Source organism: Ictalurus punctatus, chromosome 22, assembly GCF_001660625.3.
Source record: "Ictalurus punctatus breed USDA103 chromosome 22, Coco_2.0, whole genome shotgun sequence".
Taxonomy (NCBI): Eukaryota; Metazoa; Chordata; class Actinopteri; order Siluriformes; family Ictaluridae; genus Ictalurus; species Ictalurus punctatus.
Genome location: NC_030437.2, coordinates 19891297 through 19908796, shown reverse-complemented (window position 1 = coordinate 19908796; position 17500 = coordinate 19891297). Strand labels below are relative to the sequence as shown.

Sequence of the window (17500 nt, the reverse complement as noted above, 5' to 3'; positions counted from 1 at the left end):
AGTCACGCCCACTTCTCCTACTGCACCAGAAGTGACAGGTACAGACGCTACGTCGCCTCCATTTCCTTCACTGGGGCTGACCCTTCACTACATCTGAGGCACAGAGGCCACGCCTACTTCACTTTCACTAGGACTTACAAGCAAAACCACACCTACTTCACTTTCACTAGGACTGACCACACCTAGAAATCACACCTCCTTCAAATCTTTTACTGCAGCTGAGGACAGAGGCCACACCTCCTTAAGTGGTGACTCAGTAATAGAGGCCATGCCTACTTCATTTAAATTGGGACTGAAAGACACAGAGGCCACACCTTCATTTTCACTAGGATGGAAAGTTACAGAGGAGACAGAGAGACGGGGCCTCACCGAGAAGAAGAAAACCACACACCGTCAAAGAACTGCAGCATCGACAAGTCGAAAAGTGCTTACAGTCAGCAGTGTGCGTGTGTGTGTGCGTGTGTGTGTGTGTGTGTGTGTGTGTGTGTGTGTGTGTGTGTGTGTGTGTGTGTGTGTGTGTGTGTGTGTGTGTGGCTATGTGCCGGTGCAGCAGCTTGGTGCTTTAGATGCACTACCGGTCCTGTACGGCTAAAAATAGAAACTTGTCCTCGTCTCTGATACAGAGAGGAGATGCAGAGCTATTCTGAGCAAAAGTATACCCCCCCCCTCCTTTCTCCACCACCATTACAACCATTTCAGTTCTCTCTCTCATCATCAACATCATCAGGACTCTGAGATACGAAACATCTCTTTTCTCTGCTGTTTGTAGTCCTGCATGAGGAACTGAGACAGATCTGTGCTTCTATGCGGATTAGACGAAACGGCAGAGTGGAAATCATTTGATGTTGTTTTTTTGTAAAGATGTATTAAATGTGAGATTTTAATCATTTCATGTAGCGCTCAGGATAATCTGCCTAGATAAAGACTTCCAAGATTCAATCCTGTATCCTACCTCAGAAAACCACAAATAAACAAACCAACAAACAAACAAACAAACACTTATTTAAATAAAAATAAATATACTTGGAAATTCTAAGAATAAATAATTCTAAAAATAATAATAACATAAGTACTTAAGATATAATAATAATTATTATTATTATTATTATTATTATTATTATTATTATGAAGAAGAAGAAGAAGAAGAAGAAGAATTGAATAAAGAGTTAAATGTATTTAATATTTTAAATAGAGATTGTAATAGAGAAAATAAATGTATAAATATAAAAATACATATCTGGAATTTTTGTCCATTGTTAAAAGCACTATACAAATAAATAGGAACTAAACTGAGATTGCACCAATCCCATACAGTACCCAGTATCAGTACCAGTACCCAGTATCAGTACCCAGTATCAGTACCCAGTATCAGTACCAGTACCCAGTATCAGTACCAGTACCCAGTATCAGTACCAGTACCCAGTACCAGTACCAGTATCAGTACCAGTACCCAGTACCAGTACCCAGTATCAGTACCAGTACCCAGTATCAGTACCAGTATCAGTACCAGTACCCAGTATCAGTACCAGTACCCAGTATCAGTACCAGTATCAGTACCAGTACCCAGTACCAGTACCCAGTATCAGTACCAGTACCCAGTATCAGTACCCAGTATCAGTACCAGTACCCAGTATCAGTACCCAGTATCAGTACCAGTACCCAGTATCAGTACCAGTACCCAGTACCAGTACCCAGTATCAGTACCAGTATCAGTACCAGTACCCAGTACCAGTACCCAGTATCAGTACCAGTACCCAGTATCAGTACCAGTACCCAGTACCAGTACCCAGTATCAGTACCAGTACCCAGTACCAGTACCCAGTATCAGTACCAGTATCAGTACCAGTACCAGTATCAGTACCAGTACCCAGTATCAGTACCCAGTATCAGTGCCCAGTATCAGTACCCAGTATCAGTATCAGTATCAGTATCAGTACCCAGTATCAGTGCCCAGTATCAGTATCAGTATCAGTATCAGTACCCAGTATCAGTGCCCAGTATCAGTATCAGTACCCAGTATCAGTATCAGTATCAGTACCCAGTATCAGTACCCAGTATCAGTATCAGTATCAGTATCAGTACCCAGTATCAGTGCCCAGTATCAGTATCAGTACCCAGTATCAGTATCAGTATCAGTACCCAGTATCAGTACCCAGTATCAGTCCCCAGTATCAGTATCAGTACCCAGTATCAGTATCAGTATCAGTACCCAGTATCAGTACCCAGTATCAGTACCCAGTATCAGTATCAGTGCCCAGTATCAGTATCAGTATCAGTACCCAGTATCAGTACCCAGTATCAGTATCAGTACCCAGTATCAGTACCCAGTATCAGTATCAGTACCCAGTATCAGTACCCAGTATCAGTACCAGTACCCAGTATCAGTATCAGTATCAGTACCCAGTATCAGTGCCCAGTATCAGTATCAGTATCAGTACCCAGTATCAGTATCAGTACCTAGTATCAGTACCAGTACCCAGTATCAGTATCAGTATCAGTGCCCAGTATCAGTACCAGTACCCAGTATCAGTATCAGTATCAGTACCCAGTATCAGTATCAGTACCTAGTATCAGTCCCCAGTACCAGTATCGGACCGATACCAGCAAAATGGTGGCTCGGATATTGGATCCTGTAGCAAATTGAAAAGAGATTTAATTGAGAGTAGAAGAGTTTTTTAAATTATATTATTATATTATATGGATAGTTTATTATATTTAATACATAACGTCTTTTTTGTGTTAAAGGTTTTAAGAATTTCAGTTTTAAAAAAGGATTTGAACTCTTATTAGTTTTTAAAGAAGACGGTAGCAGATGAGGATTAAAGGATATCAGCTGATACTCAAGGTTTCAGTATCGTATCGAAAAAGAGAAACAGGTCATCGTCCCGTCTCTTATTTGAACTGATGAACAAGAAGAACTCTCACTTGAAGTCGTCCTGAACTCAAAACCTTTCCTGTTCAATCTTCCCTACCACAGAGATCGTTGCAGAAGCAGAACACGTACACTCGCTGTGCGAAAGGCCCGGGGCGGCTCCGGCAACACACCGAGTGAACGTCAGGCCTCCTTTCATTTTTGGAAGGATGTGAGCGGGAATAAAACGCAGTGGTGGGAAAGGGATAACGAGTGTACGCGGCGTCCCGGAGAGACTCTTTAGATCATCACATCTGACGACGGAAGTGAAGTAAGAGCGCGAGTATAAAATACAAAACATGCTGCTCTGGAAATCGAATTCTACTCCCTCAGAGAAACACTGTGATGCTGAAGCTGTGTTCTGCGGTGTAAAAGCGGAACAGCCCACGGCGACAGAACAGAACCGCTCACTGACCGAGTTTATTCGAGCGCGCTGCAGAAGGTTCCAGGCCTGGAGGAAAGAAAGAATGAAACTCTCTCATTCCATAAGAAGTGAGAGGAGATGCACAGTTTAACTCTTTACACCAAGACGTGTCCGTGTCGAAAGTTTGCTCCCTTAGTGTTGTACTCGATGCTAATGTTAATGCTAACAGGTAACAGACGCTTATAGCCTCCAGTTTAGCATGGTGCAAACCACACGACGTCACCATTTGTGATTCCTCACACTACTGAGTCATTTGAGTTATGTCAGTTAAATGATTCATTCAGATTCGTTCAACGAGAAGTTCAGCATGTTGTGCAGAATGTCAAAGTAAATTATAATATGTTTAATTATAAAATATTATAATTATAAAATATTTAATAATATATGTCCTGGTTTAGAAGAGGGGGGAAAAAAGGCGGAAATCTCCAGCTCAGCTGAGTGAGTGGGCCTGAATCAAACTGAAATGAACTCACTGATTCAAATGATTCACTGAACAAGAGACGAGCTAATCTTGACCGAAAACCGGATCAGACAGAAAAAAACAAAACAAAAAAAAAGATAGAAAGATTCACAGGATCAAACACTGATCTGCTGAACATGAGAAGAAGAATTCTCAGGCTTAAATGAAATGATTCAGGATTAGGTTCAGGACACACGCAGTTGTTAATCAGACTTACGGAATTTATGGATGTTTCAGAAAACACTGATGGATAAAGATATAGAACAGACACCTGTGTTAAAACATCAGCACAAGCTGAAAGAACAGAATGACTCCATGCATGGAAATGAACGATACTGATTCATTTAATACAGTGACTCGTTCAAAAAATGAATCATTCCCAAACAAAACATTTCTACATAATTTGGTGTCACTTAACATCATGATTCTGATTCATTTAACTTAGTGATTCATTCAAAAAATGAATCATTCCCAAACAAAACATTTCTACATAATTTGGTGTCACTTAACATCATGATTCTGATTCATTTAACTTAGTGATTCATTCAAAAAATAAATCATTCCCAAACAAAACATTTTTACAGTTTGGTGCCATGATTCATTTACCTTTGTGATTCGTTCAAAAAAGCAAATCATTCACACAAACAAAACATTTCTACATAGTTTGGTTTCACGTCACTTCATGACATTGATTCATTTACCTTAGTGACTCCTTCAAAAAAGCAAACAATTCACTTTTTAATTACAGATGGTCACTTCATTAAAAGTAAATCAATCAATAAATACAAACATTCTATACAACATTTTAACGTCTAATCTGCTGCTCGTAACCGTTATTGCAAAGTACTGCTGAATCCCACCATTTTCTATCAGGCAAGAATATTCTGACATCATTTATCACGATGCTGAGATCATCTCATTATATTATCCAGTGCAGACATAAACACACTTCCTCCCTCCGGCTGCACTCCATCCAGCTCTCTCTACAGTGACAGATCCATCAGTCTGATCTTCATCACAATCACTCACTCGCCTAGAAAAATGATCAGCATCAGCATCATCTCTAATATCTGCTGAGAAACTCCGGGCCATGAAACACTCAGCGTGTAAAAGTCAGTCGGGTTTGTGCTGAAGATTTCTCTCGCTCTACTTTATCACCAATAAACCATCTTCCATATTGTGTGATTCATCAACAGCGCAGGTTTACGTTAATGCGCTCGATCCCATACGCCATCGTCCCTACAGTAACAGCTCAGTCACGGGGACGTGTACGGCGGACGCTCCGCATGCATGTCTTCAAAAGATCTAAGGTATAATGTGTATCTAACATTCAGGGAAGGACTCTCCGACATCTTCAGGACAAGAGGAGTCATCAAGTCAGTGACTAGGTCCAGAGGGGATTAGTCAGAGGAGTGACCGAGGGGCCAAGGACTGGTATGAATATGATACTACCACCACCGGGTTATCCATGTGGTGTTTTGTGTTCAAATTTTCGGAGGCTAAATTGTACGACTGTTCAAATATGGTAGCGTGAGCATTAGATCGATGCCGTATAAAGACTCTGTGTGATCCATGTTGAGTGATTTTGTGGAGAAGAATCCGTTCAGAAGAACGATTTGCTCACAAGTCGGGCGTCACTATAGCTCCACAAGGTTTTGTAGGCGTGTCTGTCGAACCCTCTGCGTATCGATGCACAAATATTTATCTGAAGGTATAAATGAGAGAATATTCTTCTGTTTAAAATGCTTTTATTTTATTTTATTTTGGCAGAGTGAATTTTCTTAAAACCCTGTCAGACACGTCTTAAAGCCAGCAATCGTTTCCAGATTTCTAGGCTAATGTTTTCCACCCATCCCTTTCCACAGAGACTAGAGCCACTCGAAGCCGCTTCCACAGAGCGGGGAAGTCCAGGGTCGCTCGTCCTAGTCTTAAACCTTACATTTGGATTTGAAGTTCATCACAGACCTGAGATCAGCCCAGATTCATAATGAAGTCTTGATTGTCTGCAGGTCTGATTTCCTAATCTCGCTCTGATTAAATCGGGGCTGAAGCAGAACTGGATTAGGAGGGTCCGCAGGGGTTCAGTGCTGCTCCTACAGACACTCGCCTACTGATCTGAGAACAGTTCTGTGGTTTAGAGCAAAATTAGGTTCTTTGAGATAAGAGGAGTTCTTAAGAGGGCCATTTCTAAAGTAATTGTGTTCACCCAGACCCTGGATGAGCCTAATGGAGCCTAATGGAGCCTAATGGAGCTTAATGGAGCCATTTTATCGAGACAGAGAGAAAAGCTGGTTTGCTCATAATCACTCTCCAGAGTTTCCCTTTATCCAGCGATCCTTCTCCTGTTTTTCCGTTTTCTCTCTTCAGTCACGAGCTCAGGACTAATGATGCTTTACTGCAGTTTGTCCGAGATCTTAAACGTGTTCTCCGACTGTTCCTCCATCCATCACACGCTGTAAGCCACTGTTTTAGTGTCATTAAGCTCCAACTGCCCGATGACGCTAAATACAGCTGCCACCCACACACACACACACACACACACACACACACACACACACACACACTTTTCCCCTGCGTGCCCTGACTCTTCTCCACTCTGTTGGAAGTTAATCAGCGTTTAAGACACACAGTTTAAGTTACACATCTCCACACGTCCTAATGCCCTGTGTCCCTTCACATGCCCTCATTGTGCCCTTTTACACTCTTCAATTGCCCTATCACATCCTAATGCCCTCTTATGTCATCCATGTGTCCTTCAAGTGTCCTTTAAAACCCACCCCGTGCTGTAACGCCCTCTAATGTCCACCGTGTGTCCTGAACATGTCTCTGTTTTGGACTGAAAGTGCACTCAGGAATGCTCCAGTCGTTTTGGATTCTTTTGTACAGAGCACCGTTACAGCATGAGACATCGAGCGAGACTGCGTCCTCTGCTGAACTTCTGTGCGGCTGAAAAGCTGATAAACTCACTCGCTGTCTCCCGGGGCGATTTCTGGGACGCCCTTTTAGCCGAGGTTTCTAATTCCACACTCGATCCTGACTGGGACCGGGACACGCAGTCATATCACTCCTGCTCTGGAGTCCTTGCTCTGGTTCCTGGTCCGGTTCTGTAGCGCTGGTGCTGACATATAAAGAATTACATGGCTTCGCTCCTCATTATTAATCTGCATTGTTAACCCCTTACACCCCAAATCCCAGCCTGCGCCCCTCACCCTGACGAACTGTTCCACAAACCCGCTTACCATCTACGGTGCCGGGCTTTTCTGTCCACGCTCCTTCCCTCTGGAGCTCAGGGAAGCTCAGACTTACGACATTTTTAAAGCTCAACTCAAGACAAACTTTTTAAAACTAGCGTTTGCTTGTTGATGTTTACTTTTATTTTGTATGTGTTGTGCTGTGTACTGTTTATTTTGTGTACAGCGCTTTGAGACGCTGCTTTTAAAGGTGCTCTATAAAATAAAGTTTATTATTATTATTATTATTATTATTATTATTATTATTATTATTATTAAGATGTTATTATTAATGCACCATGATGTCACTTTTATCATATCGCCAGTAATAATCCCAACACTCTTTTCCTCTATAACCCATAATAAAAAAAACTGTCATGTGGTTGCCTTGGCAACGTCTTAGGGCCCCTTTTGAGAAACAGCAGCTGATGTTTTTATTGTGAAGTTAAAGAAGCTGCACTTTTGATGATTAAAGATGCAGAGAGAGAGAGAGAGAGAGAGAGAGAGAGAGAGAGAGAGAGAGAGAGAGAGAGGGTGAAATAGTGACAGGGTTACATAGAGACAGCGACAGGGAGAGAGACAGAGACAGACAGAGAGAAAGACAGAGAGAGAGACAGAGAGAGAGAGACAGAGAGAAAGACAGAGAGAGAGACAGAGAGAGACAGAGAGAAAGACAGAGAGAGAGACAGAGAGAGACAGAGAGAGAGTGGCAGAGAGACAGAGAGACAGAGAGAGAGAGAGAGAGAGAGAGACAGAGAGAGAGTGAGAGAGTGAGTGAGAGAGACAGAGAGAGAGTGAGAGAGTGAGTGAGAGAGAGACAGAGAGAGAGACAGAGAGACAGAGAGAAAGAGAGACAGAGAGAGAGACAGAGGGAAAGAGAGAGAGAGAGAGTGGCAGAGAGACAGAGAGAGAGACAGAGAGAGAGTGAGAGAGAGAGACAGAGAGAGAGTGAGAGAGAATGAGTGAGAGAGACAGAGAGACAGAGAGAGAGACAGAGAGAGTGAGTGAGAGAGACAGAGAGACAGAGAGAGAGACAGAGAGACAGAGAGAGAGACAGAGAGAAAGAGAGACAGAGAGAGAGACAGAGAGAGAGACAGAGAGAGAGAGAGAGAGAGACAGAGAGAGAGAGAGAGAGAGACAGAGAGAGAGACAGAGAGAGAGAGAGAGAGAGAGAGAGACAGAGAGAGAGAGAGAGAGAGACAGAGAGACACAGAGAGAGAGACAGAGAGAGAGAGACAGAGAGAAAGAGAGACAGAGAGAGAGACAGAGAGAAAGAGAGACAGAGAGAGAGACAGAGAGAAAGAGAGACAGAGAGAGAGACAGAGAGAAAGAGAGACAGAGAGAGAGACAGAGGGAAAGAGAGACAGAGAGAGAGACAGAGGGAAAGAGAGACAGAGAGAGAGAGAGAGTGACAGAGAGACAGAGAGACAGAGAGAGAGAGGGGTGGGGGAGGGGGAGTTGGTAAGTCGTAGTCTTTATCCTGTTATTTGTACACAACCCAGCTTTACTGATGCTGATTCTGGGATGCAGTGCTGTCTCCATGGCAACGCCTCCATCCAATACACTACTCAGAGAATAGTGAGAATAGAGATATTATAAGGGTATGTTGTCCTCACGTTTGAGAACTCAGACTGTTTCTGTTAATAATCCCACTCGGATCTGTCCGACTGCACTGAGGGACGCGTGGAAGATATTCTCCACTTCTCAAAGTCTTTTTTACTCCTAACAAATAATAAAAGGCACAAAAACAGCCCAGAGAACAGTGCAGTGTGCTGTGTGTAGAGTGTAGTGGGGCTCACAGTGGGGCGGCTGTGGATCAGGTGGTAGAGCGGGTCGTCCACTAATCGTAGGGTCGGCGGTTCGATTCTCGGCCCACATGACTCCACATGACTCACTGTGACTCCACATGACTCCACATGACTCACTGTGACTCCACATGACTCACTGTGACTCCACATGACTCCACATGACTCAATGTGACTCCACATGACTCCACATACCAACGTGTCCTTGGGCGAGACACTGAACCCCAAGTTGCTCCTGATGGCAAGTTAGGAAGTCTGCTACCATTGGTGAGTGTGTGTGTGTGTGTGTGTGTGAACGGGTTTATGAGACACAGTATAAAGCACTTTGGATAAAAGCGCTGTATGAGTGCAGACCGTGTAGTGTTTATAGACACGTATCAGACCAAGCATCTGTTTTGTTTTTGTTTTAAATGATTTAAAGTTTTCTTAGTTAGATAAAACATCCTAGTGCTTTAAACGCTCCCCCTCTACCCAACTGACCCCCCCCCCTCCTTTTTTTAATCTTAGATAATCTCCTGAATGAATTTCTCAGAGGATTTTAGAGACACTGGTTCTGCCAGCTGATGTGATGCTGTCCTGCTGCACCATGACCCTGGACAAACAGAACATTTCGTTCCCAAAGTACACGAGTTACTAAACCGCGGGCTTGAAACGTGTTGCCATGGCAATTAATCAATGAAACGTCAGTCGCGTGTTTATTTAATTTTGTGTGATGCAGTTGATTGAGAGGGTTCATGGGCTGTAGTGAGAGGGTTCATGGGCTGTAGTGAGAGGGTTCATGGGCTGTGGTGAGAGGGTTCATGGGCTGTGGTGAGAGGGTTCATGGGCTGTAGTGAGAGGGTTCATGGGCTGTAGTGAGAGGGTTCATGGGCTGTGGTGAGAGGGTTCATGGGCTGTAGTGAGAGGGTTTATGGGCTGTAGTGAGAGGGTTTATGGGCTGTAGTGAGAGGGTTCATGGGCTGTGGTGAGAGGGTTCATGGGCTGTAGTGAGAGGGTTATTTGCGGCTCTGTATGATTCCAGAGGAAGTGTTGTTATTTACCTGCGCAGGGCTGGAAGGAAACGCGGCGATTGGCGGGACATCCAAAATCTTCAGCTCGTACATGTGGCCGTTGAGGACCACCGACGGTCTGTAGACGCGTCGCGCTCGGGTCGGGATGTAGGTCTCGGAGAAGTCGTCGTAGACGAATCGGCGGATGATGGAAGTTTTGCCCACGCCAGCGGCTCCGATCACGGCGATGCTCAGCGTCTCCACCATCCCGAGATCCGCTTTATTTCCGCCGATATTCACTCACGGGTCGCACGCGCTGTGGTGGCTCCGAGGTTGTTTTGGTGCGCGCGGATCATCTCATTTCGTCGGTCATGTTCAGAGCACCGAGTGGGTCGAGCTGGATGGAGGATAAATGAAGAAAGAAGACACGGGGGTCTCCATCACCTTCCGGAATGCATCACGTTGCGTTAAATCCGATGCGCAAAGTGTCTGATCAAATCCGCCGCCGCCGCCGCCGCTGTGCGCGCGCTTGGAGCAAAAATAAAATGCAGCAAAGCATCCGAGCGTGCACCATCACACCATCACACCGAAAAGGGGCTTCAGAAATCCCAGCAGCACACGTTTAACGACTTGCACACGCGCGCGCGCACACAAACACACACACACGCTCGCGCGCGCGCACACACAGAGTGTGATTTACAAATGACGGAAGGATTCACGGAGCGTCCTTAAATGCCGGATCCGTGCACTGAAGCCCTGAGATCAGAATCTGCATGATCATCATTTCAGGTCCGGAGATCTTCAGACACCGAGATCTCCAAATATCTGTCCTGGAAATCCTGTGCAGCGCGCGCTCAGCCTGGTAGTGTATGAGGTAGGGGTGGACCACATGAGGAACAATACATCATCACCATATCTACAGCACATGTCTGTGATACACAATCGGTATAACGATGCACACGCGTCCTAAACCGGACTCGAACCCCGGCTCCAGAGCAGTGTGGGGGGATTACTAAACAGAGATATCAGGAGATCTGTAGACCATACGGGACACTGGAGGTCCACCAGGAGATTTTAGATACTTCATGCTTCATCTGCTGACGAGCTTCATGGAGACGCTGATTTCCTTCTCCAGCAGGACTCGGCACCTCCCACAGTGCCAAAACTTCTAGTAACCGGTTTACTGACCGTGGTGTTACCGTGCTCGATCGTCCAGCCGCCTCGCCTGACCCGAACCCCATAGAGAATCTACGAGAGACACCCGACCCGACAATACAGACGAGCTGAAGACCGCTATCAAAGCGACCTGGACTTCAGAACACCTCAGCAGTGCCTCAGGCGGATCGCCGCCACGCCGCACTGACGCAGTCATTCCTGCAGGAGGATTAAAACCCCGACCGAGCATCAGCGCATGAATTAACACCCTGTTCATCAGCTCCACATCTCTGTGTTATAAATCCTTCACTCTGAGATACTGATAGTGGATTATTTTCATTTCAGTGAGCTGTGACCTGTAATCATCCGGATTAAAACAAAACAAGGCTCGAAATATTTCACTTTGTGTGTAATGAATTTACGAAAGTTCCACTTTTTTAAATTAATTTATTTTTTAAAAAAAAAGAAAGAAAAAAAAAAAGAAAGAAAAGCACTTTTCCCCGGATATTGTAATATTTTGAGAAGCACCTGTTATTCAGCCACTCGGGATTAGTTTTAATCACTTCAGCGATCTATAAAACCTGAAAACATTTCCAGACAGCAGAGACAGGATCCAGAACTCGGAGCGGTCTGTTCTGGGGTTTCTGGATGTAGAATAAAGTTCTCCTCGCCATCGTGTTCCTCAGACCCCATGATCGACTCACTCTGCAGAGCAGCGAGTAATGAGGACAGTAGCGTGATTATTCAGAGACTGTGATGTGTGAACTTCACCGCCATTAGAAAACAGAGTTTAAACTTTAAACAGTGTAATGAAGGACACGAACAATCAGTGCGTTTACATGGACAATAATCCACTCTTAATCCGATTAAGACCATACTCTGATTAAGAAACTCGCATGTAAACAGCGAGTATTTTTACTTCCCTTAATCTGATTAACGTCATACTGGAATTAAGCTCTAATGGAATTAAGACGTGTGGAGTACTCCTGTTGTAGTCGCATCATGGACGTGTATTACAGACGTGTTCACACCTTAATCACACTATGAACGTCGTGTGAGAGTTTTCACCGCATTGTGCGACAGGACACGATCACACACGGCAGCGCTCAACATTTTACGGTGAACAAGAGAGTTCGGCCGCGTCCCAAACCGCGTACTTGCCCACTATAGGCCTGTAGTGGGGAGAAATACATGTATCTCGGCTACTATACAGACGGTAAGTACGCGGTTTGGGACGCAGCCCACGGCTTCAAGCAGTCGTCTGTTAGCACGTACAGCACGACTAATAATTAACTGCACTTAAAGCGTCCGTAAAAAAATTAAATAAACACACCCAAAACTGTGTACGGTCCCATAACGAAGACCAACTGCATGTTGATGCGTGAAATTCTGGAGGGACGTCGGACGGCGTGGCGCGGGGACGTGATGACGCGGGCTGTTCATCTAATTATGTTCTAGAACATGTAAACCAGGTACATGACAGGAGTATTCTAAAAGCCACTCATGTACACACCTTAATCACGTTATTATCTTACTCAGAGTAAAGTCAATAATTACATTACTGCTGTCCATGTAAACGCAGTCGTGGAGACATTCGGCTTTTCCTGATCCGTCACGCGGTGAAAGAAAACCTACAGCCGCGCGGCGGGAAACCGACTGTTCCTCCGGGACAGATCACATCACCTGGTGTATTCCAGCACATTCAGAACAATGGGACTAAAAGACCAGCGCCAATGAGAGACGAGAGAGTGTGTGTGTGTGTGTGTGTGTGTGTGTGTGAGAACAAGGATTTAAAGGACCTGCTGCAGACGTCTCGGTGCCAGACCCCACAGCACACCTTCAGAGGTCTCGCGGAGTCCGGGTCTAGTCGGGTCAGAAGTGTTCACGAGGCAGGAGGGAGGACGTCACAGTATCATGCAGGTGGTTTTAATGTTATGGCTGACGGGTGTACAGTCGCAGTGACTCCTGTATTACACCCGAACTAAAAGAAACATCCGGATATGGTTCAGAAGTTGTTCAGTAGAGACAGCATTATTCTGTCTTTCTCTGCGCAGGCCCTGCATGTCTGGGATGTTCGTTTTATTATCTGTAGTCACCCAGCAGACGTGTTGGACTTTGGTCCTCGAGCTGATTTTCATCCATCGTGTTGTTGTTGTTGTACAAAATAACAACGGAAACACACTCATTAGATGGGATTTGGCTTCACAAACATCTTTTTGTTCTGTTGCTCGGATTTAAACCACATTTGTAAGTTATTTCAAATATGACCAAACGTTCAGTTTGTTTGTTTATTTATATTAAATCACGCCGAATCAGATTCTCTGATGAAACTCTCTTCTTGTTTGTGGTTTAGAACGGCGACGGGACGTGGTGTAATCAGCAGAGTCTCCGGAAGTGCTGAGATAAACGCTCTCTGCATCTTTATCCCCTTCCGTTCTTCTGGAGCTGAAAGACGGATGTGTAACGATCACCAGCAGCTCGGCGGAGTCACCCTCCAGATGTTTCGACCCCGAGTGACTCGGAACACGAGGCGGAACACGAGGCAGAACGCGGCGGTGAGCCGGGAGGTATTATATTATATTCTTAATCCAACAACGCAAGCGTTACACGTTGCCATGGTGACGCAGACCGACCGACAGCCCCGAGTAACGCTTTCAGTGTAACGAACTTTGGCTAGATTAGACGTGTCCAAGCGCCGTGACACTGAACACCAGCGCTGGTCCGATCAGAACCGACCGTGTCGTGTGACCGAGACAGACTTTTATGGTACTTTCACTAGCGGCTCGGTGACCTCTGGGAGTTAAACTCGACATCCCGGTGACTAACGCAGACGTGAAAGCGCAGAGCTCCTCCTGGACCGGCGGCTGAAACGCTCCTGGACCGGCGGCTGAAACGCTCCTGGACCGGCGGCTGAAACGCTCCTGGACCGGCGGCTGAAACGCTCCTGGACCGGCGGCAGACATCACGCTGAACACGATCGTAAACACACAGCAGTTTTATTTCCACAGATCAGACGTTCAGGAGAAGAAACACACACACAGACAGACAGGATTTCAAATCTCACACATCTCTTCAGCTTACAGCCAGGGCTCTGGATTTACACTCAGATAGAATCAGATTTATTCTCTCACACACACACACACATATACACACACACACACACACACACACACACACACACACACACACACACGGGGTGAAAAAGTAAAGTAAAAAGATGAATAATGTAAAGCTGAGGCTACATTTCATCTCTAAAACTTGTAAAAAGTAATCAGAGTTTTAATTAAAGCTGGGTAATGAAACATTGCTTGTGGTCTGATAGACGTTTGTTTTATTTTTACACACGTGCACTGATGAAATCTGGAATTGGGGCGGTGCAGGAACGCGGGGTTCAGTTTTGTCGAGATTTGATCTCTCAGCCTTCTGGCACGTCACGAACACAGCACCCCGGGGGAAACGGCCATGCCCGCACTTCCCCTCCCGGACCTGACCCAGCACATGCAGGAGCGACCCCGGAGCGACCCCGGAGCGACCCCAGAGCGACCCCGGGTGATGTGCGTGGAGGAGCGATTTTCAGCGGTTTCTGGTTTTAAATTGTTTTAACGAGCGTCTGGGTCAGAGACGTGTAGCAGTGCAGATTAAATCGGGAGTTTTCAGCACAGGGGATTATTATTAATATCAGAGAAATAAACCCAGCACACGGGGCTCCGTATTCTCCGCCCCTTTAAAATCCCCCGGGCGGTGTTTGTCCTCGCCGCTCATCTGAAAATAAACCAAAGATCCACGAGTCCTGGTTTCCGCGTTCACGCGTGCAGTAACCCTGCTCCGCTCGGGTTCTGTGATGATGATGATGCTCTAGAACAGTAAAGATGGATGGCTGAGTGACAGCAGCGTGTGGTAAAGGTGTGACATCTCGAGATCTACACAATAAGATAAAAAGCAGCAGACGTTCGCCCGGCGCAGGCCGACGACACGAACCGGGTCCGGTTTGAAGTCAGGAATAAACCCTGCTTCATTTCTCTTATTCCACAGCAACGTTCAGCAGGTTTTAAACACGGATTTATTAAAGAACGACAGGAAATTCTTTTCATCCCTGAAGCGAGCTCGTTCCTGTCGTCAGTCACGTCATAGCAGCGATGAACAGCAGTCCCCTCTCTACTCTCTCTTCAGGGGAACGAAACGAAACGATACGATCGCAGCTCGACGTCGCGGTCAGAGAAACCGCATTAAGAAGCGTAAACGCCTCCGTCCCGAAGAGGTCGAAAACTTACACTTACAGCTCAATCTCGGACACCGGAGACTCCTTCCATACACGTCGCATAAACGGGCCGTCGCTATAGAAACGCTAACGTATCATAGTTAGAACCAGCGCATTGACGTCAACATGTGCTACGGTCAGAGAAAACTAATCAACACCTTCTGAACGTACAACAGGCATCTTAACTCCACATACCGAGAGAGAGAGAGAGAGAGAGAGAGAGAGAGAGAGAGAGAGGGAGAGAGAGAGAGAGAGAGAGAGGGAGGGAGAGAGAGAGAGAGACAGAGAGAGGGAGAGAGACAGAGAGAGGGAGAGAGAGAGAGCGCGAGAGAGAGAGAGAGAGAGAGAGAGAGTGAGAGGGAGAGGGAGAGAGAGAGACAGACAGAGAGTAATGTGAGGCTCGCGCTACCTTTTGGGAATAATCTTGAGGAAATAAAAGAGATCGTGTGGTTAAGAGGGCGGGGCAGGAGGGGGGACTTTCTGGACTTTCTGGACTTCTGCAGTCGTATTTGTTTATTGACGAGTTTTATCCACAGACGCGTAACGCACTGCTGCTCGAGGAGCGCCACGGTGCAGGAGACCCTACACGCGGCATAAAGAAGGCGGTGTTTGATTGGCTCTCGCGCTCGATACGGAGAGAGGAAGCTGTCGGGATTTAAACTCTCGCTCTCGCAACGAGCCGCAGATTTAAAGTACAGCGCAGCGGAAGTGGTCTCGAGCCCGCGGCTAAGACTTTAATCTGAACAACAAATCTGCGTGGGGTGAGGAAGAAGGGAAAAACAAAACCAAACCCTCCCCCTCTTCAGCCAGCGTTCCCAGTACAGCAGATGGAGAAGATTTATACAAAAGAACGGGCTTTTACTCAGAGCACACAAAAACGCTTCCCAGAGTCTGTCCTCTTCAATCCAACCAGATATAAATCACCACACGCACAGAGGGAATGATTCACTTTTAAAAAAGAAACGGTCACTAGTTACCCCGCGTCTCCAGCTGCACGCCACACACTCCGCAGATGGAACAGTTCAACCGCCCCCCGGTTCACCCCCCCCCCCCCCCCCCCCCCCCCCCCGAGTTTAACCCCCCCGGGTAAGCCCACGTCGAGGCACTCCACGTTCAGATAAGAGAATATTCCCCGTTAGCAGGAACGCGGTCGGCCATGACGGGTCCCGAGTGTGAAATCTGCTTCTTTAGTGTTCGGGTGAACGTAGCTCACGGTTACGGAAGCGTTCGTACGCAGCGTACGTACACATTCGGGGGTGTATGTTTGACGGCTCAGGGACGAGGCGTGGCCTGAAGGGCTGGAAGGCGGGGAGCGGGACTGTACGGTGGTTCGGAAGCAGGAGCGCATTGGAACGCTAGAGCGGATTCGTTGAGAAGATGTTTAATAGTGTTACAGGACTGAAGGACGTCCTGTGAAGGATAAACTGGGAGCTACAGGCGCGTGTTACTCGTCAGCAACATGAAGAAGCAAACTTGAGGCAAGACGAGAAACGCATCTTGTCCCATTTAGTATTCTTGTGTTTCTAATATGAGGAACAAAGCCCTTTTATAACGTCCAGGGTGAACACACACAGGGAGTCAAGGAGCTTTAACGAGGGAGACGTGCTACAGGAATAATACACAAGAGATGCAGGACACACACACACACACACACACACACACACACACCAAAATACAAATCTATAATGAAGTAGTACACACATGAACAAAGTCCCCACCACCAGAACGGTCCGTTTAAACGCCGAGCCGTCTCTCTGACCAACGCCGTGTTCATTAAAAAAACAGACTGTAGATGTGCTGGAATGAGCGCAGAGAAGAGGAGGAGGAGGAGGAGAGAGGAGGAGGAGGAGAGAGGGAGAGTGGGAGGAGAGGAGGACGGATTAAAAGCAGTTCAGCCTGACGGGTGTGAGGCTGAGAGACGGAGGTGAGAGGAGGTGTTGGGGAGGTTCCGGTCCAGGCGCCGCCGCCGCCGCCGCCGAGGAGCTTCAGTTACGGAGGATCAGCTCAAAGCTCTGACTGATGTACGGAGAGACCTCCGGGGCACGGCACCTCACCGTCAGCTGGGGGAGAGAGAGAGAGAGAGAGAGAGAGAGATTTTTGCTTAATTTTTAAAAGCCACCTTTGTTTTAACAATTTATTCAAAAAAGTAACCAGGAAGAATTTACAAAGCTCATTAAAACTCCTGTAATTCTCAACGAGAAGGAGAGACAGACAGAGAGAGAGACAGACAGAGAGAGAGACATGGAGGGAGAGAGACAGACAGAGAGA

The 17500-nt window shown here is 46.3% G+C and overlaps 2 protein-coding genes and 1 long non-coding RNA gene across 4 annotated transcripts in view; 1 reads left to right on the top strand and 2 right to left on the bottom strand.

The window, feature by feature from the left end:
* Positions 1-10086, bottom strand: part of rasl10a (RAS-like, family 10, member A) — a 19320-nt gene extending 9234 nt beyond the window's left edge. Inside the window, exon 1 of the mRNA XM_017451403.3 lies at positions 9871-10086. Within this exon, the coding sequence (XP_017306892.1) occupies positions 9871-10086 (216 nt within the window). The remainder of the gene's footprint in view (positions 1-9870) is intronic.
* Positions 10087-10397: 311 nt separating this feature from the next.
* Positions 10398-14679, top strand: LOC108255467 (uncharacterized). Its single transcript, XR_001810099.3, has 2 exons — positions 10398-13221; positions 13328-14679. It is a non-coding gene; the product is annotated as an uncharacterized LOC108255467 (long non-coding RNA).
* Positions 14680-16721: 2042 nt separating this feature from the next.
* Positions 16722-17500, bottom strand: part of ap1b1 (adaptor related protein complex 1 subunit beta 1) — a 27203-nt gene continuing 26424 nt past the window's right edge. For both annotated transcript variants that reach the window (XM_053674657.1, XM_017451404.3), the window contains exon 22: positions 16722-17292. In XM_053674657.1, the coding sequence (XP_053530632.1) occupies positions 17218-17292 (75 nt within the window). In that variant the 3' untranslated portion in view covers positions 16722-17217. The remainder of the gene's footprint in view (positions 17293-17500) is intronic.